A 23974-nucleotide genomic window follows, 5' to 3' on the forward strand; every position below is an offset into this window, starting at 1 on the left:
GAACATACATGAAAAATTGTGAAGGGTATGACATCATCAACTCGCTCATTTGAATATTCATAAGGTCTGGTTAAGAAATGTTTTCACAAAAAAAAAAATTGAAACTGTGTCAAAATGTCATATCTTCCTTATTTCTTATGCAATTTTGTCATTTTGTATCGTTCTGTAGGATTTACAGAATTCCTGGATCCGCCCCCGAGTATGCACCAAATTGCACAATTGTAATCAGAAAATGAAAAAGCACCCTACCGTGGGAGCCCCCCCCCCCCCTCGTTACTCACTCCCAGATAGTTGAGAAACTTGGCATCTCTGTGTATCTCATTAGAGTCATAACCATCATCACCAATATTCATCACACTCTGAACTCTCACACGTTGGAATATTATTTCTTTTCTCAGTTTGCTATCAATAGTAATTTTATGACCTCTTAACTGTTTGGTTTTGTGGTCATTGATTATCTTCAATTAAATTCGCTCTCTGGAGTGGTATTAACATCCCAGTATAGCTTCCTGTGAAAAGCTGCAACAGAAATTACTTCTTCAAGGTTTAAGGTACAATGTATTGAAATTTTTAACATAAGAAGAAAGGAATACAAAAGCCTTGAAAAGAGTATATTAATTGTCAAGATGGCTGCCTCCATGCTGTGTCGACAGGGCCTCTCTCGCGCTCTAAATACCGTGAGACTGTCACGCTCTACGGCTCTACTGAGCTCCAAAATTCGAGAAAATGGGCACTTAATGATGAAGAAACGGGATTTCAATGAATATCTCGGAGACAAGACAATAAGGATCGGTTGTGCCTCGGGTTTCTGGGGTGATACCTCCGTGGCTGGTAAGTGCCAAAAATCGAAATGCAGTTGATACAGCGGTTTAGTGGGCGGGGCCTGCGGTATTTCGACATCGGGCACCCGGTGCGTGCGCGTGCTGGGGTGGCGGAGGCCTCGGCGGAGCTGAGCTGAGTCTCCTAAGCTCCAGCCATGTAAACCGGCTAGCGCCAGCTCGCCGAAAGCTGCCCTGGATTTAGTTTAGGGGTGAAGACCTACCTTGATCATTTGAGTTTTGTTTGGCTCGGACGTTGTATCTGTATGAAGAAGAGACAAGTGAAATCAAACACTACCCTCGATAAATTAAAACGCAACACAGCCGTTAGGCGTTATGAATAGGAAAAGCAAACTCCAAATTTCATTCCTCAATTTACAGTCTGAGCTTAGTCTGAGTCATGCTGTAAATTACTAATACTATTGTTTGCAGAGCCTGAGTAATGAACTACGGCTTCTACAAGTACAAGATGGTCATACCAGTATTCTGCCAGGATATGGTGTTTGCTCCAGGGTCATGAAGGTCAGACTGATTGAATGATAAAATGATTTAAGAGCGTTGATGACCCTGTACCTGAATGGACTGCTTTTTGATTTCAAAATGGTCTTTCTTTTCATACTAACTAACGTTAGAACTAATTTAATAGGTATCCAAATTTTGCAGTCATTGCACCTTGGCTATGTGACCTTGTCCATGACCTTGTGCAGTTGTCACTTGTCTACATTGCAACTTGGCATTGTGACTTTAAAAACAGAAATCGGTACTGGTGGTGGTATATCATTGGCTTGCAGCAATCAATTAATTTTGTTTGTCATATGCTAACTTATCAGCTTGAAGACATATTTAGTTATTTTCAAATCCTTTAAGGCCACAGGCCGCCTTCTCGGCAAACTGCTGGCAGCAGGATCTGTGCCCACCACAAAATGGACCTATAGGAAATATGTCTCATTTAGTAAGTGTTGATGAGGGTTAGGATTGGATTATGGCTCAAGATTTTATGTAGTGCTTTTTTTTTTCTTGTGTAAGATCAGTTATAGTGTGGGATACATAACTCTTTGATTTTGCAGACCTTTATTTTTCTTGAAGTACATTTAGTACTTAACTACAGATGTTGAGTCACTCAGAGAGTGAGCACTGCAGAAATACCTCATTTTCATTGATATTACATAGAACAAAAACCAAAAACACTGTTAGTGTTGACATAATATTTACTATAACACCATTATATTCATGAATGAATTTGTCAATTAATTGTGGTTGTAAGAGATTATATGAAGAGAGAGCATTCTTAATCAAATGTAAATAATTGTATATGGTAGACTTCCATATATTCTATCCAATCCCTATATTAGATTTGTTTGGTCCTTGTAATTATGTGTTATGGCCCATATGGGACAGATTTATTTGGAAAGATGTCTCGATATTCAGTTAGTTGATCAAGAAAAAAATGTCAGCAGAATATTTCTTGGAATTTTGCATATTTGTATACTATATAAGGGTGACCCATCAATACATCAGTTTGGCAGAGTTTCAAACATCAAAGCGGTGAATATGCTGGCATTTGGGTATTATGCCAAATTCGTAGAATCTCGTTTACAAAAATTCAGTGTGATGTGTTTACTTCCTCATATCTGAATGCCAGTTTCTTTGGTTTATCATGTAACTATATCATTTGAATGATAGCTATTTGTTCCAAATCTCCTGCGCACACTGAACACTAAAAATCTAGTTCATCTGGTTGGCATTATTCATACCATTTCTACAGCAGGCTTTTGAAAATAAACTGGGACAAATGATTTATATTTGGAAAGTTTAGATGCTTTAGAATGCAATAAAAAAAAACCCACCAAAAAACCAAAAGTAGGAAATTGATGTTTGGGGACTGCATCAAACCTTTGAGGTGACTGATTAGTCACACGTGAATGTATATTTGAAGATTTGTGAATATGAGTTATATGTTGTCAGGTGGCAGTCGGTTGGCAGCAGGAAGCTATCGTGCAACTTCCTCTGTTCTCCATTAATTTTGTTTTCATCAATGAAGAGATTTTATGTGTTTCTTTATTTGTGCATTTCTTTGCTGTTACCCAGCCCCACAACTGGTCCACATGGGCAACATTGATTACCTGGTCTTCGACTACCTGTCTGAGATCACGATGTCGCTGCTTGCTGCAGCAAGGAGGAAGAATCCGGTGAGTGAGTATGATTTTGACCGAGTGCTCCTTTTTATGCAATAATTGTCTGCATTGCAGTTTCAGTATTTATTACTCCAGGGCAAAGCATCCATTATTGCACATGTTATTTACACTGTCGGTGGCAGTTCTTGATCATTAATGTCTTCATCAGATGTTTGGTGTATAGGGTGATGATTACTCTTGTATGAATTTTGCAAATTGTATACACTTGTGTATGGTAGTCAACACGTAGAAGTAAGAAGTTGATAAATTATTTCGCATCCTGGACTTTTCTATTAAAGATATATAATCTGATATCATATGAGATGAACTACAACATTTTCGGTCCGTAAAGTCACCTTGAGAAATACACTCAGCAAAAAAAGAAAGTAAACGCTTTTTCAGGTTTGAATTTCTCATAGAATGTTTGGCTGAAAGCTAATGTATTATATACCACATTGAAGGTAATTTAATTGGCTATCAGCGTGGTAGATCAACAAAAAGGGAAACTTTACGCATGAGTGAACACCATTGTTTTTCTCTTCCAGGGCACAAAAGTAAAAATTGCAAAACTGAACAAGTTGTCATTCATGCGTATGTGCTCTTCCATAGAACAATAAGAACAACCAACAAATTTCACACAAAAAGACACATGAATTAAGTTGCAAAAATAACCTTTGATCTCTATGATATCTTTAAAGTCCAAAAGGTTAATGAAGGGTAAAAATAATGGAGGAAAATAAAGCATCTTATGTCAAATCTAAAGTGAAATGAAATGAAAGAGGAAGTAATAATTAGCAAAAATGGTAGAAATTAGAGGTGTTATTTTTTCAAATTGGGAAATTGTAAATGTTTGGTTCTTGAAATTGTCACATGGATTCTTAAATCACTAGATCAAAAGAAATAGATAAAGAAATTCTGCTCAATTCAACCATCTTTATGCTTATTATTCCCTGTGTCATTTGAAGTTTGACTTGACAGAAAATTCTTATTTTTCCTCTTTAGTTTCCCACTTTGTTTTCTTAGAGGTTATAAAGAGATAAAGAGAATAAAAACGTATTTTTCCTATTTCATTCATGTCTCTCATTGTGTTAATCTGGTCTTTTGTTGTCAATGTTATCGTGAAGGGCATTTGCAAATGAAAGAGAACATGTCATTTTTTGCAATTTTTAATTTTGTGCCTTGGAGGACAAAAACGAATGTGCTCACTCATGCGTAAAGCTTTCTTTTTAATTAACCTATTAGCTTAATAGCCAATTAAATTACCTTTAATATGGTACCTAATACATTGATTTTCAGAAAAATCTTCTATGAAAAATATGACCACGAAAAAGTGTTTACTTTCTTTTTTTGCTGAGTGTAGTATTTAAGCATAGAGCACATTTCACATTGAGATTAAATTGTGGTGCAAATTTCTTTCAAGTTAGCAACAACTGTGAATTCTAAACAAAGTTTCTGGAGACAGCCAATTAAGATACTTTTGTACATGTAATGTGAGGGAAACACAGCTCTGAAAGACTGGAGTCCTCTTTTCTCAACACATCAAGAAAATTTCAAAGAGAAGTCAACTCCAACTCAGCTCAGATGTAACAATATGCTTAATGTTACCACAGCACATGATTCATGACCAGATACTGAGTAGTGCAACATGTACAAAGCAGGACAGTGGTTTTCAAGAGTAAAGTGGATGATATCTAGTGAAAGTAAATGTGTGGGCCCTCTGGTAGAGCAGTGGCAACATTGAAGAGACTACCCTGGATAAATAAAACATTGTTATTATTATCCTTCTTCTTCTTCTTCTTCTTCTTCTTCTTCTTCTTATTATTATTACTGTTAGTATTATTACTAGTAGTAGTTGTATTAGTATTGTTATCATTATAATTATTATAATTATTATTATTATTATTATTATTATTGTCATTATTATTATCATTGTTATTATTATCATCATTATTATCATCATTATCATTATCATTATTATTATCATTATTATTATTATCATCATTATTATCATTATTATCATTATTATCATCATCATCATCATCATCATCATCATCATCATTATAATCATTATAATGGGGTCCCTCACCATCCTGTCCAAATTTTCTGCAGGACATGGGATACGCTCCGGACTTTGTCCTGGCTGTCCTCAAGCCCCTCATCAAGCAGATCAAGAAGAAGGGAATAAAGGTCATCAGTAATGCTGGCGGGGTCAACCCGCTGTCCTGTGCCCAGGCCATCAGGGAGGTGGCCAAGGAGGCAGGGGTGGACATCAAGGTGGCCGTCGTCATGGGTGATGACCTGATGGTTCAGGTATGATGTGTGTTTGCTCTGTGGGCGCTGAGTTAGCTCAGTCGGTAGTGCGTCTGCCCCACGATCCAAAGGACCCCGGTTCGATTCCCGGGTCCCACTGACAATGTTGTGTGTAATCATACCATCCCCTCTAGTAAGAGGCAAAATACTCTGTCCCTCAGATAGGACATAAAATGGAGGTCCTGTGTGTGAGAGAGTCACAACTCATGCACCTAAAATATCCACCTTCATTTATTAATTGCAAAGAGCAGGGTGTTTAACTTGGTGAATTGGTCCAGCCTATCATCCAACTGGTCTCCATGGAAGACCAGCTATTGCAGCTGAATATATATGGGCTATCCAGCCATCTCCTTAGATGGAAAATGAAACAAACAACCCTGGACTGCACTGCTAGAGCCTGTCAGAGATCGTTGAAGAGATTACTTAACCCTAATCCCACCGTTTTTTTTGAGGGACTTGAAACCACTGGGGGGGGGGGGGGGGGGGGGGGGGGGCCTTTTTGGCCCCCCCCCCCCCCCCCCCCTTCAGATCTCGGCTGTGGATCGCACGATCCTCGCGAAAATTTGCAGTAAGGTAGAGGCCAATGTAATCTACAAGACTGGGGATAGTTAGATTTTTCAAATTCTAATTTATGTATTTTATATTGATTAATTTATGCTAATTTATGCAAAAAATAATTTTTGCCTATATAAAAAAAAAAAAGCTCCAAGACTTCTAATTTTGAATTGTTGAATATATTCTTTTCAATATCCTCAACAATAATATTGAAGCAAAAATTCAGATTGATAATTATTTCTTATGTAATTTATTGTTTATGGAATTTCTTATGTATTTCCTTGTTTTTTAATTTTTGTTTTTCTTGTTTTTTTCATCAAAATTTGTCGCAGAATATTTTTAAAGCATAATCAGGCTAAAATAAATCATTATCAGCCATTAGAAGTAAAAATATTTATCATTATGTGAATTAACTGCAAAAACACAATTTACATTGGATTTGTACACAAAATCATGTTTTTGAGCAATTTTTGGGTCGACGAATTTTATTCAAAGGGGCGTGGCTTCAAAACGGTATGCCTGGGAGCGACAAATTTGGTCTCAAAAGTTGCGCGATACTTGAAAGAAAAAAGTCATAAAATGTCGCGGCAAGAGCATCACGCGTTGCTGAATAATCACGCGAAACGTCGAGGGGGGGGGGGCAAATATACATGTATTTGTGTTTTGATTAACCTGAAATATATATAGCAGCTAATTTAAGTTTGTTGTCTCATGAGGATTACCATTAGCCTTTTCTGGGAGTAATGTTCAGTTTGTTGCTACGTGACACTCCTTCTTTACATCAAACCAACTGAGGGAAAAAAAAATCAATTCTGGTCTTCTTTGATGTACAAAGCAGGGGGAATGCAGTCATTCACCCGTCCCGTTCCCCTACTATCTTTGGCCTGACATCTTTCATAGCCAAGTTCTTCCACAGATTGATGGATAATCTGTATTTGTTCACCAGCAAAATTCTGTTCCCTGCTCCCTACCCCAGTGCTATATCATCCAAAGTTATTTGTTCGTTCAGCCCTTCTCCCCCCTCCCCCATTTTGACAATAACTCCCTGGCCCCAGGTGTATAGATATGCCCCTTTTCATGAAACTTGCCATCAATTTGAAACAAACAAAGTGTAGCTTCATGGGCCAATTACTGAAGACATGTGAATGAAATGATAGTTTTCTTGATAAATTGTAGTGTACAGCAAAAATTATCAATATGATTAAGATATATTTGGTTCGGATGCTGCAAGTGACCTTTTAAATATTCCGTTGACTATTCCCTTTTTGATTCTATATGTTTGCCTTTTTTGCATTGTTGTTTTAATCTAGAGAGATGCAGTTTATGACATGAAACCAACAGACATTGATTCTGGAAGAGCCCTGCCCGAATCACTGGTCACTATGAATGCCTATCTTGGGTGAGAACGAGTCCCGCTTTGCTGTACGGGTACCTGTTCAGTGTATAGTGTGAACTGATCTTTCCAAAGTCTTTCCTTCCTATAACCTCACAGTTTGTCTGCTTGTTTGTAATCACAGGCACATCAATCTTGAGTCTTGCAAGTTTATTTCTTGCTCTATGATTTTGTCTTTATATCACACACACCTTTGTTTAATCTGTATGCTTCCCCCCCCCCCTTTTATCATTCTGTTGTAATCCAACAACTGACATTCACCGGCAGTGTCAGTATGATAGTGTTGGTTATAAATCTATGTATTCTGCTTGTAATTTTAGAAATATTTGTCCAGTGTGCATTTGTATATATGTGTGTTTGCTTTATGTGTGTAAGTGTGTATGTATGGGTGTATAAATGTACAATGTATGAGTGTATACATGTCAATATCTCCTGCTCTTACGATGATTAATTTACCTATACAATGTAATTTCTGAGATACCCCTATCCACCTCGCTCTTTCATTATTGCTATAGCTGAACACCTATTTGAAAACCTCTAAACACCATCATATTAATATTGCATTGCACTGTTAATACTCTTAATGATCTATTGCCTCTTTCGAATTTATTCACTGTCATTTTAATTTCTTGTAATACATGTATGTTGTGTCCAGAGCGACGCCCATTGCCCGAGCACTGGACCTTGGGGCTGAGATTGTCTTGACCGGTCGCTGTGTGGACAGTGCTGTGGTTCTGGGTCCCTTGATGCACGAGGTGAGAACAGTCAGTGATGACTAACATCCAGATTATTGAACATGCTCTAGATGTGGGAAAAAACTCTTTCCCAATCACATAGGAGAAGCCTGCTTGCAGAACTCAAGGCTCAATTTCACGAAGGTGGTTTAAATTCAGACCATGGTCTATGAAAATAAGCCTGAAATAAGTGTACCGTTGACATGTATGTATCAACACATGTTTCTTTACAGGACGTCTGAATAGCTTACACAATCTGTCAATCATATTTATGCAGAAGAATTTTGCATAAACCATGTTTTGAATTTAAAGCACCTGTGTGAATTCGGGCCCTTGTGTTTCGCACACAGATTTCTTAATTTGACAACTTCTGATACTGATCAGATAAATTCAGTTTGTTATATTTCTATACATTTCCCCATTCAGAGGTCATTGTGTTCTTCAATAAGAATTCAACAGAAATCAATTGTTCTCTATTTGAGCACAAAACAATATAACAGTACTCTGCAAGTAAACCCCTGTCTTTACAAGGAATTCTTTGTTTGTTTGCCCAAAAGACTCCATGAGAATATTATTGAATAAAGTTAAAAGGATTTAAGTTTATAAAATTTTTACACAAGTTTTTTTTTGGGGGGGGGTTTTGTCACAAAATGGAACCAACAGATATTTTCTCTCTCCAAGCAAGTTTACCTACAAGTATGATATGACATTATGTGTTCAACAACCATTACTAGTTTATCTCCTTGCTTGTTGTAGATAAAAACTCTCACAGAGGGGTATTTAAAGACAGCCTTAGAATTTCTGATCTCACACTGATTGACCCAGTGGAGTCCTTATCCTTGTGTTCTCGATGTAGTTTGGTTGGTCACCTGACAACTACGACATCCTGGCCGCTGGAAGTCTGGCCGGTCACCTGGTGGAGTGCGGGGCACAGGCCACTGGTGGCATCTTTACAGACTGGCATCTCGTACCTGACTGGTCAGTGCACCCTCTAGTTCTTCTGTCATGCATTTTTTGAGCTGGAGTGAAAACGTACTGTTTTATTGCTACAGATTGGCAAATTGCCCTTCATCGGTGTAAATAAAACACTGAATTATTGGTACTTATCTACGTCAATGAAGGACAATATGTCAGTCAGTAGCAACTAATACAGTTCAATGCAACACTCGTATATTAGCATAATGTTTTGCTTTGAAGTTTGTTTTCGAATAGTGAGATGGCTGATTGCATCTGGTTTACAGTATGCCAGTTCACAGTTGTAGTGCATTTCTCAAATGACCCCTGTACCACAGACTTTCAAATAACATGGAAATGTGTCGTGATGAGGCGGTCACATGTCATCTTTGTACTCATTGCAAATGAAATGCATGGAGAGCTTTGGTTCAACATTGTTGATGAATCACTTTTACCTGTATGTTCCCACTAATGTGAAATACATAACTTGACATTCCATATGGAGCTTACCTGATTATTCTTTTTGTTTTGAAGTCATTGGCAAATTCGCAAACTTTCTCAAATGAGCTTTGCTTGAACATGAACAAATCACATCCTTGAACTGGCTCATAGGCCATGTGTGGAAGTCCAGCTGAAGACGGTCAAGAACTGAGACAGCACTTTGAGTGATCTAGATGGTTTTAGACAAATTGACTTCTGATGGACAGACAGCATTTGCTCAGTCGCTTGCAGAACTCGCCCAACAGAGAATAGCAGCTGCAATGCTTAGCAGGACTTCGCAACAGGTCCACGGAATTCTTTTTAAAACGTATTTAACTCTCTAAGCTTTCCAACCACTTCCATCATAGCTTCAGTCTGATGAAGGAATTTGGTAATGCTTCAAAAAATACACAGAACAGATGTAAAAATCAAAACAAAAAAACAAACCTCAAATCCACTTGATCATGTGAAAGATAAGCTTTCCCATAGTCTCTAACTAATCAGCTAGTCACTGTCAAGAATTCACATCCTCACAGTTTTTTTGCCTGCCTATTTCCTCCTCTACCAGGGATAATATTGGTTTCCCCATCGTGCAGTGTGCACCAGACGGCAAGTTTGTGCTGACGAAGCCACCCATGACTGGGGGTCTGGTGAACAAGGCTACTGTGGGTGAGCAGCTGGTGTACGAGATCGGGGACCCAAGGGCGTACATGCTTCCAGACGTCACCTGTGACTTCAGCCAGGTCAACCTTGCAGAGGTCAAAGGTTAGTTGCACTGAATCCTGTGGTTTTTTTCGTTTGCATGGCATGATGATGATATGATAATATGTGATAGTATACAGTGCACTCCCGTTATAACGAAATGCTCGGGACCGGCAGTTTTCTTTCATTATAACGAAATTTCATGATAACCGAACAAATACAATATATATAACGAAAACAAGGAAACCATGCATATATCATATTTTGTTTGTTGAATACTCATCATACACTGGAAAAGTGTGTGAAATGGGATGGTACCTTTTTAATTTTGTTTTAGATATTACATTTAAAAGAGAGCATAATGTTGTTTATATTGTCACACATGTATAGAAAAATGATGGTTTAAGATTCGGTTACAGTTCGCTATTCCAAAGATTCGTTTCTTACTAAAGTTCGTTACTCCGAAGGCTCCTTATTCTGAAGTTTCGCCATTCCCGGGATTCCGAAGGTTTGTTCATCTGAAGCTTTGCTCTTCTGAAGATTCGTTATTCCGACAGTTCACAATTTAGATAGAAATATATTGCTCGTTTGCCGAAGGTTTGTTGATCGGAAAATGAAATGAGGTTCGTCATTCCGAAGATTTGTAAATAAAAAAATGAGAAAGGTTCACTATTCCGAAGGTTCGTTGTTCCGAAGGTGTTTTAATCCGAAAATGAAATAAGGTTCATTATTCCGAAGAAGGTTTATTAATCAAAAATATGAAAAAGGTTATTTGTTTCGAAGGTTCGGTTATCTTAAGACGATTATAAGGTTTGTAATTCCTAAGTTTTGTTAGTGGACTCACCTTTTCCACTTTTGGATGAACGAAACTTTTTTTTAATGTTCTGATTAAAGAACGTTTTGAATTCCTATCATTTTCGGACTAACGAACTGTCGTAATAAGAACCATATTTCATTGTCGGATTAACGAGCCTTATTAATAACAAACCTTTGGAATAATGCCAAAATGTTCATAATAACAAACCCTATTTCATTCCCGAACTAACGGACATTTAGCTGTATCAGAATCTGTGTGTTTTGTGATAAAGAACCTCCGGAACAATAAAACGAACCTTATTTAATTTCAGATTATTGTATTACAGTAACGCAATTTCTCTCGTAAAATGTGCGTGACACACGGAGCGAACACACAGTGATGTGAAGCGTTCGCCCATGCAGAGATGCTACAAATGCTTGTTCCGCTGTTTTTTCGAAAGCGATCCGCATTTCGTTATAATGGAGCACATTTCTTTTGTTTTTCTTTGTCAGTGGCGCTTGGAAAAGACTTCGTTATAACGAAAATTTCACTATAACCGTGTTCGTTATAAGCAAATTTTGTACCATAGACTTTAGTGGCGATAATTTTGGGACCAGAAGTTTTACTTCGTTATAACGAAATTTCGTTATAACCGTGTTCGTTGTAACGGGAGTGCACTGTATTTATTAAAGTAGGGCCTGTAAGCAGGGCTCACCATTAGCGGTGGCCCGGGGCCAATAAGAATTGATGTTCGCCCACCAAATTTCTAAACAGGCCATCTATTGATAGCACAATCAGGCACTTAAGATTTAAAATGGAATGTTATGTTTCCATTTATTTCAGACCACCAAAATTTCAAATTTAACATTTAAGTGGCCCAAACGAGCCACCAAAGAAAAATGTTAGTGTCATGCCCTGGTACCGTATAAGGCATACGTAAGAGTCATTGATATCGACTTTTACAAGTCACTTTTGGCAAACAATAGGAAAGTATATGATTGCTAACATTCACCTGTTGCCAGCAAGGTGTGTGTTAAGTAGACCATGCATTGGGATTGACCGTGCTCTTTAAAGTTTTGGAAATGTATTTAGGATTGGTGTTCTGAGAGCTAATGTTATGGATTAGAATATATCGAAGCTGAAGGGAATTTTCTCACTACATGACTTTAGTGGATTTGAGACAGGAGCCTCCCAAGTACAAGCCTTGAAACTTCTGACAGTCTTTTGTGTGCAAGTTAAATTTGGAATAAGAGTAGTATGTGCCAAGTGACTAGATCAAGTTATTAAGTTTAAGAATTACTTGAATATTACTGTAATCATACTCAAGATGAATTCTGATAAAAAGTGAAAGTCACTTTGCTTTGTTTTTGCATCAAGGCGACTCAAAAGTGCTTATTAAGCTTCTAGGTAATCACACTACATTCCATACTAAAAATCAAGAACAAAGCCTGTTTGATGTGTGATTTCATCAGTTTAATCACTGAAATGCAGACCTATAATGTTGAATTGTTCCCAATATGATTTACTCGTGCAGACAACGATGAAGATGGAGTACTGGTCACCGGGGTGAAAGGTTATAACCCTAGTGACAGCTACAAGGTCAGTGCTACATTCCTCGAGGGTTACAGGGCCACAGCAGTATCCACACTGGCTGGCCCAAACTGTGTCGCTAAGGGGAGACGGACTGCACAGAGTCAGATCGCCAGGTGGGGCCTTGATCTTGTAAAGAAGCATTTGTTAAGCTCTGGTGTGAAATGAAATCTTGTCCTAGTGTTCCAGATATATATACAAAACATTATATATCATCAGAGAAATTTACCCAACAGAGCAAGAAGAGGTGAAAGTGAAGGAACATATAAGTCTAAGGTTTCAAAACCCTGCCATGAAATTTCATGGAAGACATTTCTGCACATTTTGTGTTTTGTTGTTTGATGTTGATTTTGTTTTCACAGCAGTATCCATGACACAGAAATTCCTTTAAGATTTATTTCAGAAGAGGAAATCTTGATCTAGCACATTGCCTGTTTTTTTTTTTAATGTTTTTTTGTTCTAGTTTGTGTCGTTAAACCCCGTGCAATCCATGCAAATGTAATGCTGAGTTTAGCCGGCCTGTGCAATGAAGTTATTGCTGATTTATTTTCCAGATTACAGCGCATGTTCCAATTCCTGGGTATGGAAGACTTCACCAGAACAAGAATTCAGGTAGATATTACTTTTTAAAATCATTCATTGACCATAGTACCACTGTCACATGGGCGGACTTAAATAATACTCAATCACACTCGTGCCATTCACTTTAATGTACAATTTAATAAACCATTTGTAGAATATTTACAAGACTGAAATCAAGGAGTTGTGACCAACATAAAATGCAAAATCAAAATTCTGAGTGAGATAAATTCAATTACAATATGTTCGACAACCATGTAAACGGGACCCTGCCTTGGTCCGGTTCCACTTGTACATTTTGGCTTGACACTTGTTCAGAATAATTATAACAGCTTCACTATCAATTCGTTGTCCCTGACAATACCACTATCTGCTATCAAGCGCAACACTATTTGGTTCGCACCACCGTAGTGCTGATCCTGAGATGACCAGCCTGCACGCACGACGGTTTACCGCGGTTATACCACTTGTCTTCAATTACACTGCTTCCGTTTACCTCCGGGTTCTGTGCTAACCCGCCATTATCATGAAGTGTATAACTACCACTATTCGATTTTATGTGCACATTATTTTCATCTTTTTACCAATTTAACCTGACCTTCATCTCTCTACTTCAGCGACACTTCCACGTCATAACCAATCATATCTACAGGGTGTCATGCACCCGCCAGGTTCATCGCTCACCTGCGTTGTCCACAGAGTCACCTTAATTGTCAAACTATTCGCTTCCAGAACATAACTGATTCGTGGGTGGAGCGTCCTTGTATGCGAGGTTGCTGTTCCAGCTCCAAAGTCTCGCGAGGGACCCGCGTTCCGTATTCTTTGGCGTCCAAAGTCCTCCCTAGCGAGGGGCGGACACAGTCGCTCTGCTGCGAATGCGTCGGCCTGGGAGTAGGCTCGTCCTCGGCCTCGGCGCCATCTACAAAATTATTTAAATGCAACACATACCAATGGGGTGTGTTCTAACCACACACACAAAAAGATTATCAGCTTAAAATCCTGACATCACAGTGAAAATTTGAGAACTGCATTATTATCCAATTAGCATACAAAATTCACATAATGAAATGTTTCAAACATTGGAAATATAACAGTGCATAACTTATCAAACATCACCGTATCGTTTTCAAAAACTGTACACCATTATAATATACTTTATCACTTATTCACGGGGTTCTCCGGGGCTATATGTGGTGCCCTGAAACACATTCACATCCTTTTACACGACAAAGCAGAAATCAAATCGCAATTTAACTTACCAATGACCGGTGTAATATAACCAAAATGCCTCTTCTTCTTGGCTACTGGAAGGCTGCAAAGGCTGTTGGAATACGCCTTCTGGCAGCAAACAAAATCTGAACTCAAATCAGCCAGTATACAGGCTGACGGTAAGGTGGACGGACGGCTCCTGGCCGCAAACGAAATTGGGCTTAGACACAAAATTATCTTGCCAACTGGCGCCTGGGTGTGGCAGGTTGGTTTTCTGCCATCACGGAGCTAACTCAATGTTCTCTCGGTGAAATCAAAATGGTGTCTGCCACGAAAAGATCCAACTCTACTGTTAAATTGCTACTCGACTACGACACTCCTTTTCGAGGCATTTGGAATATTTGATACAACTAAAAGGACTTGAACGAAAACACCTATACCGCACTCTCCCGGAACTGGAGCTATTTCCTGTCTTTTCTTTCTACATTAATTGACATGCAAAAATAAATGAACTCCTCCCGGTCATCGATGGCGCGACTTGTAAAACATTTACACCTGTCCTAGCACTTTCTCTCTCTCACTCTCGCTTTCTCTCTCGCTCACTCACTCGCACTTTTTGTCTCGTTATCCCTACCCGTAAACATGTTTGTCTAGTTGAATGACCGATAGGTGTTGTACATGAAACAACCTGGAAATGCATTTTCAATGTGACAACCACACTATCTGTAAATCTGCACTCGGGTGTGTATCATTCTATGCCCAACCCCCCCCCCCCAAAAAAAAAGGACAAATTGAGGTATTCCTACAAAGAATAAAACATGGAAGCAGGCAATGAACTGTCCTGCTTCTCAGTCAAGTTCAACATTCCCAAATACAAATGACCCCTTGACAAACAAAACAATAATTATTTAACTTTTGTATGAAAGAATTTGCAAACTCTGAATAGCAAAAGTGATTGCATGGTCATTGACATTATAGATTAAATCATTCTTTACCATTTGCTAGTACAAGACAGCTTGATGATCGCTTTTCCCAAAGATGCTGATGTTCGCAATGTCTGTGAACTACAGTGTACTGCAGTCCCAATACCCCAAAATTTGATAAGGAATCTGTAAAAATCTTTTGTAGAACCAGAGGTGATGAAGCTAAGTTTGTGCTATGAGTATTCAAGATACACTGGTGTCTGCATCTCAAAAAGAGATACCACCTTTTGTACCTTGAGTCTTCTGTATCAACTTGTGGTCCTTTTACATGTGACAGTGAACCGCACTATATCATTTCTCTGAGGATTAGTCATTGATCAATCTAGGACATGTGAATTTTCTTCCATCATTACTATTGAGGAAGTAATTCTACATTGCTTGACACTTGTATAATTATTGTGGTTCACATGATTATCAATGTTCTTGTTATGGTGTTTTTTTTCCCCTTCTCGTTCAGGAAGTAATTCCTTAGCCTCACACTTCACTGAGGTTAATTTGATAGTGATTCGAGTTGGTTTCATATAAGTGATTTTTTTTTTTCATTTGTACTTTTGCAAGCTTTCTTTGTCGACATCATAATATTTATTCAGTGATGTGAGAGGAGGTGTTTCAATGCAGCAGTTGATGTTTGGTTAGAGATAGATATGTGGGTCGGCCATTGTTTGTTGGCTGGTTTGTTGGGTAGTGTTTAATTACAAGGCTCAATTTCATCACGAGGAAATGCCAACATCTACTATGACTTAATACATTACTGCAGTTCCTTAACAACATCTGGATATGGTGGAAGCTGATGAGCCAATGTCACTGTAGTAAACATTTTTTTTTTTGTTATTTGTATATAGGCATGGCTCAACTTTAGCGGTGGCGTGGTGGCCCGGTGGCCCGGTGGCCCGGGGTCACTATAAACCGATGTCGGGCCACCAAATTTCCACTAGGAAATGCCAACATCTACTATGGCTTAATACATTACTGCAGTTCCTTGACAGCATCTTGATATGGTGGAAGCTGATGAGCCAATGTCACTGTAGTAAACAGTTGTTTTTATTTGTATATAGACATGGCTCAACATTAGCGGTGGCCCAGTGGCCCGAGAACACTAAAAATTGATGTCGGGCTACCAAATTTCCAAAAAGACTTTCCTTTGGTGATCTTATCATGCAGCTTAACTTCAAAATGAATTTTTGTATTTCCTTTTATTTTGGACCACCAAAATTTCAAATTCATAGATTTTTTGTGGCCCGAACAGGCCTCCGGAGAAAGAATTTAGTCTCAAGTCCTGATATAGGTATATATATGTGTGTGTTGGGGCCATTGCTACTTAGCAGCAATGACACAAAGACTTATGGAAGCATTTGAGGTTTACGTTGAACAAAAGGGAATACGAACCATAACTTCAATGTTGTTGATATGGTGCAGAACGCAGATGTTACAAGTGTTGTCCATGCCATTGCATGCTGTACAGATGTTTTCACTTGCCATAAGGCACAGCAATTCCTGTCACCATGGTAACCACTTCAGTGTCTGCAGCAGGTTGGTTGTTGTCTAGCTGCTAACATGTGGCTGTGATGTATGTGGGCGTGTTCCCTTTTCCTGCAGGTGATTGGCTCAGAGGAGACGTATGGTGCTCACGCACGCGACTTGAATCCGCGTGAGGCCGCCATGTGGGTGGCCGTAGAACACTCCCAGAAGAGAGCCCTGGAATTGTTCGCGAGAGAGCTTGCTCCAGCTGGCACTGGAATGGGTAAGCGGTGATGGTGGATGCAGTTGTCATGGTAACCATGAAATAATCTCTTTATTGTTGTAAACATATAGCAATGCATGTGAAATGAAGTGCAGTTGGGAATATCTCCCACTATTTTTCTTTGTCATAGCGAATTCAAAGCTGGATATCATTGCTGTTTCATGCCTAAGCCGCACAAGACGAATGAGGCTATTTGGTGAATATCAGCTAAAAGTAGGGGCTTTTGCAGTCACTCATGTTTGTATTTTGTTTTATTTGTCTTTTGTGTAGCTCCTGGTTTGACTGGACTGGTTGGGGGTAGACCCAAAGCGTGAGTAAATCCCTGTCTAACTGTATTTTGCCTGTCAGTGGGTGATTTCAACCAGTCACTTCTTCAAATGTTAGGAAAAAAGGCTGCTTATGATTTTAGGAGCTCATTTATTTGTTATACAGAAATATGAAATGTGGGAATTGATGATTGCATTGATTCTATCAATGTATCGTAGTAAGTTTAGATAATTTCTCAAAATGGACTCATTATCATTCATTTGTGTTGTCATAGTAACAATTGTGATTTGTTTTTCTTTGTGATTGTCCTATGTCAATAATAGTGTGTGAAGTTGACATTTATTTCATTGATATATATATATATATATATATATATATATATATATATATATATATATACATATATGTATATATATATATATATTTTATATATATATATATATATATATATATATATATATATATATATATATACATATATGTATATATATATATTTATATATATATATATATATATATATATATATATATATATATATATATATATATATATATATATATATATTTATATATATATCTTTATATATATTCATATATCTTTAAATTATTACATTTATATGTGTTGTGTATATTTATTACATTTGAACCCAGGAGTTGTTTATGATGATAAGTGATACATTACATTGTTGTGACTTTTTTTTTCTCTCTCTCTTTTTCATGTGCTCTCTTTCTTTGCAGATCCCCCATCTTGAAACTGCATTCCTTCCTCTATCCCAAGGAGAAGATTCCAGTAAGTTTGTCCTGATTTTCTCACTTTGCCATCAAACTACTGATTTCATGTGTGCATTTTGTAGTAACAATGACATGATGTTGCCTTAAGGGCCTATATCATTGGAGGAGACGTCAACCGCAACCCATGCCACTCAACCCCCCCCCCCAAAAAAAAAAAGACTTGCACTCTCACTAGGAAGGTGACTCCAGGGCAATGTTCAAGACATTTCCAAATAAGGTCACAACTTATTCGCCCTTAAGTCAAGGGGATGTCATCGCAACATTTCCAAGACATTTTCTGGGCTGTGGAGACACCTCTGCATAGTCTCCACATTGTTGCCATCAGTTTAATTCAATTCAATTCAAATGATTTTGGGTTTCTTGAGGTCATGGAGTTGTCGTGGAGACTCATAGACAAAATTGGTCTCCGTGTCTTGGCCTTGACTAAGGAGACGTTGCAGAGACATTTCTGTGACCAGCTAGAGACTGGAAAGAGTCTCCCCAAAAATTGAACATGTTTGATTCTCTTGCAGCTCCCCAGAGACCGAGCTAGTCTTCATGAGACATTGGGAAGACACATCTTGTTTATCTTCCATTTCTCTGTTTTAACCACAGATTACGATCGATGTGGAGGGTAACCAGGAAGAATTCAGCATGCCGGCCAGTCAAGAGAAAGAAGCTGGCAGAGCTAGCGAGTCGGATGCTGCCCCCAGTGGTGATGTTCAGACAGGCAGTCACTCATTCACTGTGGGTCAGCTGGCCTACACACGGAGTGGGGACAAGGGCAACTCCAGCAACATTGGTCAGCATAACTTGACATTTCATATTATTTGTCAACAGTTAAGGGGTGATATAATACGAATGTATCACCATGAGCTTCAATTACACATGATTAATAAGTATTCCATATCATTTCCATATAGGGGAAATGTTACATGATTTCTTTATGACCAATCACTGAGCGCTATTTATGTAGACCATTTAGTAAAAAAGATATGCCTATCAAATTAGATTCCAGTTGCCACATTGCAAAGGAAAATGAAAATAATAGCAATGGGACAACTAATTGTTATTGTGGTTTTGGTGCTATTGTTATAATCATTATTATGATTATTATTTCTTTATTATTGTTACCTTCATTATTATTTCTGATTACTGCATCCTACTACTCCAACAGGTGTCATAGCCAGGCATCCATCATACGTGCCTTACCTGAGGAATGCACTCACATCTCAGGCAGTACAAGAGTACTTCCAACATGTCTTTGAACCAACCACAGAAGGAGAAGAATTGGTCACCAGGTAAAGGTCATGTTTCTGGTGTGTTTGTTTGTATTTGTGTCAATTTAGCCATTACTGTGATCTTCTGTTTTTGTTGGGTTTTTTTTTGTCTTGTTTTTAATATATTCATTATAAAACTTTTGTTTTCTTTTTCATATGTTTTCTACTTGTTTGTTTTCACCTGTACATTGTATATTAATGGATACATGTGTGAAACATTGGAGCCATAATTGTTATATTGCATCTTAAGTATTAAAGATTGTTTAAAGGAGAGGAAGCAGTATCCAATGATGTTGCAATATCCCTGTAATTCATTCAAAATAGTTTTACGAAAGAATCATATGATGCATGTGTACAGGTACTGTTTCAAGAAGAACTGTTTGAAGGCCATCATTTTAGTACAGTGGACTCCCATTATAATGAAGTCCTCAGGACCGGCAATTTTCTTTTGTTGTAAAAGAACAAATAAACAATAAAAATGCATAGAATGGATAATGTTGCGGGCTGAATTTTTACTTTGTTGTAACCAAAATTTCATTGTAATCGTGTTAGTTATAACAGTAGTGCACTGTACCAATAATTCACAGATCTTATTCATCATTGTCCGTCGATAGCCTCACTGATACAACACATGGACCTGTGCACTTGTGTATATATGAGTACAATGTCATATGCATTGCTACTGAAAGTCAATTTGCTGTATGGTCCAGCTGTCCAAGAAATGATAGAAGTGACACTCTGTGAGATTCTGAAATTCCCTTAGATTTGCACAGAGATTCCTATAGGTAATGGGTTAATCAGAACTCTGATTTAACCTTTTCAGTACCAAGGACTTTGATCAGTGTGTACAGTGCTATTGGGTTTTCTGTGACAGTCGGCATGCAAAACACACAAATGGTTTAAGCAAACAAATTTTGGTGTTGATGTAAACTCTGTACAGATATGAGCTGCCAGGCATCGATGGCTTCAACTTTGTGCTCAAGAATTCCCTTGGAGGTGGCGGAGTTACATCATTAAGAAGTGACCCACAGGTAACCTAATGGCCTCATGCATTTCATGTACTATAAAACGAGATATTTTCACACATGAAATTCTTGCAAATTGGAGCTGATAGCCTTTTTCACGGCTTAAAATTTTCACAAATTGCCACTGGCATTCAATGCGTAAAGTGTAGACAATAACTTTCACATGCATTTTAATATTGTGAATCTTGGCTCTCGCGAAATTCATGAAATTAAAATACACACAAGCATTCCTCATTTTACAGTTTCACGTACTGCATTTTTCCATGTTGCTCTCCTTTTGAAGATTTAGTGAGTTGACTGTTTTTCATGAAACTAAAATATTGCCTCTTATATTTGTGAAATTAACGTGCTAACATATTGCCTCTTATTAAAGAAATGTCTCCAAATTGGAAAATCTAATTTTGCTGTTTTGAAAAGGATAACACTTAATTTTTGCGGGTATTGATCACAAGTTTAACCACTTGTACTAATATCTTGTAAGTTGTGAATATGAATCATCATGCTCACAAAACTAAAGGAATATACAGTATGTGAGATGCAAATTCATATCTACCCCAGAGAAACACATTTTGAAGTCAAATAGATCAACCTCATTTATCAAAAAGGAGGATAAATCAACTACACATCTATCATGATAAATTGATATATGATGTCATGTTTGTTGCAATTTATTCGCATAAGTACATTCAGTATATTGGAGAACAGATGAAATGCATAGTACTTTGTGGTGGTGGCGATAGTTTATTTGTTTCAGATGTGGAATTGGTGTGCCATATTTAATATTTGTGTTAGCCCCTCTACGGTGCTGGTGTTACTTCCAGCAAAAATCTACTACCCCTAATTCAGGACATTGCTGTCCCTGACCTTTTTACATATAGTGGTGTTTACTATCTCTCATATGGAGGAAAGTTTTATGATTTAACCAATCCCTTTTGATACCTTGTTTCAGGGAAAAGCTTACGGACAGATGCTGACAGACTTCAAAATCGACAACTTGCCAGATCTACTAGCAAACACAGATTCATAGGCAGGAATTTTTTTTACCACAGATGCTACTGTCTGAGGAATTATGGAAGCAGTATTATTCATATCCATCACCTTTGGCTTTACCCGACTCGAAAGAGACCAAACTGAAATATTCATGTGCAGGGTCCATCTTGGTTGCAGTGAGAGAGGAAAATCATGAATTCTCAAAATAATTGATTTTGATATCAAGAATGACACGAAAACAGATATTATCTGTGTATATTGCTCTAGAAAGATGGCAAGTGCAGCTTAGCCTACCATGCTGCTGTGTCAAGACAGATAAAAAAGGACTGAAGTCATCAATTTGTTGCATTAAACCAAAATGATTTAAGCTGTAAAATCAGGGAGCCAGATTTTCCTATGGAAAATCATGGAATATAGAAAGATCAGAGGGTGTATGGAATATTTGAGTGAAAAAGTCAATCATGGATTTTTATCGTCATTAACATTCTTTTGTCTTCTCATTTAGCAAATGCGTTTCTTCATGCTTCATAAAATGCGTAGTATAGGATATTTAGACTGTTACACTCGAGCCTTTGTTTGTCTGAGATGAAGATATGATTTACTTCCTTAATTCAAGCAAGAACTCCTCAACCTTCATTGCAGACTCAAAGGTCATGTGTCCCTTTTGCCACGCTGAAAATTTGATTCCTTTCATAAGCTGGTATATTGTTGAGGTAGCTAATTCAGACATTTCCTTAATATGATAAACCTGGAAACTTCTTTATGATGGAGTATGAAACAACACTACAGATTTACATTGAATTTATTTGGACCTTAAAAAAATTCCAATCATTGTTCTTGGTATAAAAGGGGAGTGTTTTTTCGAATGACATGGGGTGAGTTTTTCCTTCCTTTTTTTAAGAACTCTGAGATGTATAATACCGTAAGATTTTATACGTGATGCTAGGAGACCAGTGGCGGATCCAGAGGAGGGCGCACTGGGCGCGCGCCCCTATTTATTTTTGATTAAAACAATAGAAATAAAAAGAAAAAAATGGGGGGTTTGCGCCCCCCTTTAATTTTGCAAAGGCGCCTCCCCTTTACGGAATTTCTGGATCCGCCCCTGGAGACATTCTTCAGCCATGCAAATTTTCATGGTGTTTGCAATAGGAATATGTGACCTTTATAACTTGTTCCCTGCCAGATTCTCTTGTCCCCATTGACTTTGGACAGGGCCAAAAAGATTCATGTACACTGTTGGTTAATCACCTTACGGCAAGAAATCAGTCATAGAGAAAATATCTAATATTACCTCTTACACATACTTCAAAGTGTCTTCCCTAACTTTGCTTAGTATGCCATAACATTTTGATCACAGAGAGATCAACTGTGTGGCAGTTGGAAGTGATATTTCCCTTCACGCCATGTTTCAGACACTTCTCATATTGTTTCACAGGTGTGCGAGTGCATGTGTGCAAGCAGTGTAACTGATACAATGTACATCCTTATTGGGCTCCTTTCACATACAATGTACATACATAAGGGGCTTGCTCTGAACATTTTTCCATTTCTTCATTTTGATATTTTTGTTTTCTCATAATAATGCTGCAGGACTGGTCACAGTTTGAAGGCCATTTGTAATGTTAGAAGGTGAATGCCCCCAGTGCCTTGGCATTCAGGCTACCGGCTTTCAAACTTCTTCTGAAGGAGAGGAATTTTGCTAACATTATTGTAGTTTATCAGGTGTTAATGGATGAAATCCTTTTATCTCTGTATGATTGTTTTAACAGGGGTACTCATACAGGGCTTTGAATAAGATTCACAAAACAAATGCTTAAGATATCAGAGAATGAAACATTGAACATCTAGCTTGACTCTGATGATGTATTTCCAAACTTCTTGACTATGAGTTCATAACAGTACCTTTTATTCACATGTGCTACCTGACTTATGGGTAGGTTTGTTTGTTTGTTTGTAGGTTTGTTTGTTTTTGTCATGCCATCATGTACTGCCGATTGTACCTCTACATAGAGAAAACTTTGGGTAAACTGCTATGACAAAAAAAAAAAGAGAGAAAGAAAATTTTTTCTATGTGCAATTGACATGCGTGTCTTAGAGAGATAAGAAGTGTATTTTGAACTATTCATAATTTGTAGGCTTTGGATATGCTGTCCTGAAAATGTTGGTTCAAGTGCTATGTTAAACATAAGTGGTAAACATTTATATTACATCAGACAGCCTGAAGATTGTAATGACTGATTCTACTTTTTGCCTTTTTTGCACGTCAGTAGGATTTCAGGAAAGAATGTATGATTAAATCACACCTTCCTTGACTATGAAAACAAAGTCTATGCAAAGAGGTTATGACGTACTTGAGTATCAAGTTTTCAATGTATATTTTATTCAAATTTCCGTATTCTGTGAATTTACCATGTAATGTTCATGCGTAAAAAAGAAAAGAAAAAATCAGCCAACAGAAAACATTATTTTGTCATTATGGTGATATGAATGAAAATGGATACAGACCTTAATTTGTGTGACTATCTTTCTTATGATAATTTTAAATGTATTAAAAGATTGGTAGTAGAACAAAATAATTGGTTCTGAAAAGCAAATGGATTTGTTTGTGACTGAAAATGTTATA

The 23974-nt window shown here is 37.7% G+C and overlaps 1 protein-coding gene across 1 annotated transcript; it reads left to right on the forward strand.

The window, feature by feature from the left end:
• The first annotated feature begins 626 nt into the window (after nt 1-626).
• On the forward strand, nt 627-21799 carry LOC139721597 (uncharacterized). The gene is made up of 16 exons (XM_071632928.1): nt 627-831; nt 2907-3007; nt 5102-5302; nt 7168-7256; nt 7906-8005; nt 8841-8962; nt 9987-10183; nt 12451-12622; nt 13061-13118; nt 16874-17018; nt 17289-17328; nt 18024-18075; nt 18672-18858; nt 19234-19357; nt 20277-20367; nt 21311-21799. Exons 1-16 carry the CDS (start codon nt 627-629, stop codon nt 21386-21388), a joined length of 1962 nt encoding a protein of 653 aa, XP_071489029.1. The 3' UTR covers nt 21389-21799.
• Nucleotides 21800-23974: the final 2175 nt, after the last annotated feature.

The sequence above is a fragment of the Diadema antillarum genome, unplaced genomic scaffold, assembly GCF_040938485.1.
Source record: "Diadema antillarum isolate AM-2024a unplaced genomic scaffold, OU_Dant_1.0 scf00000146, whole genome shotgun sequence".
NCBI lineage: Eukaryota > Metazoa > Echinodermata > Echinoidea > Diadematoida > Diadematidae > Diadema > Diadema antillarum.

Excerpts from the sequence above, each read along its gene's own strand:
- LOC139721597 (XM_071632928.1), top strand. The coding sequence starts at position 627 with ATGGCTGCCTCCATGCTGTGTCGACAGGGCCTCTCTCGCGCTCTAAAT. Across the intron at positions 17,019-17,288 it reads TCCAGCTGGCACTGGAATGG|CTCCTGGTTTGACTGGACTG; the intron begins GTAAGCGGTGAT and ends TCTTTTGTGTAG. Across the intron at positions 20,368-21,310 it reads CATTAAGAAGTGACCCACAG|GGAAAAGCTTACGGACAGAT; the intron begins GTAACCTAATGG and ends ACCTTGTTTCAG.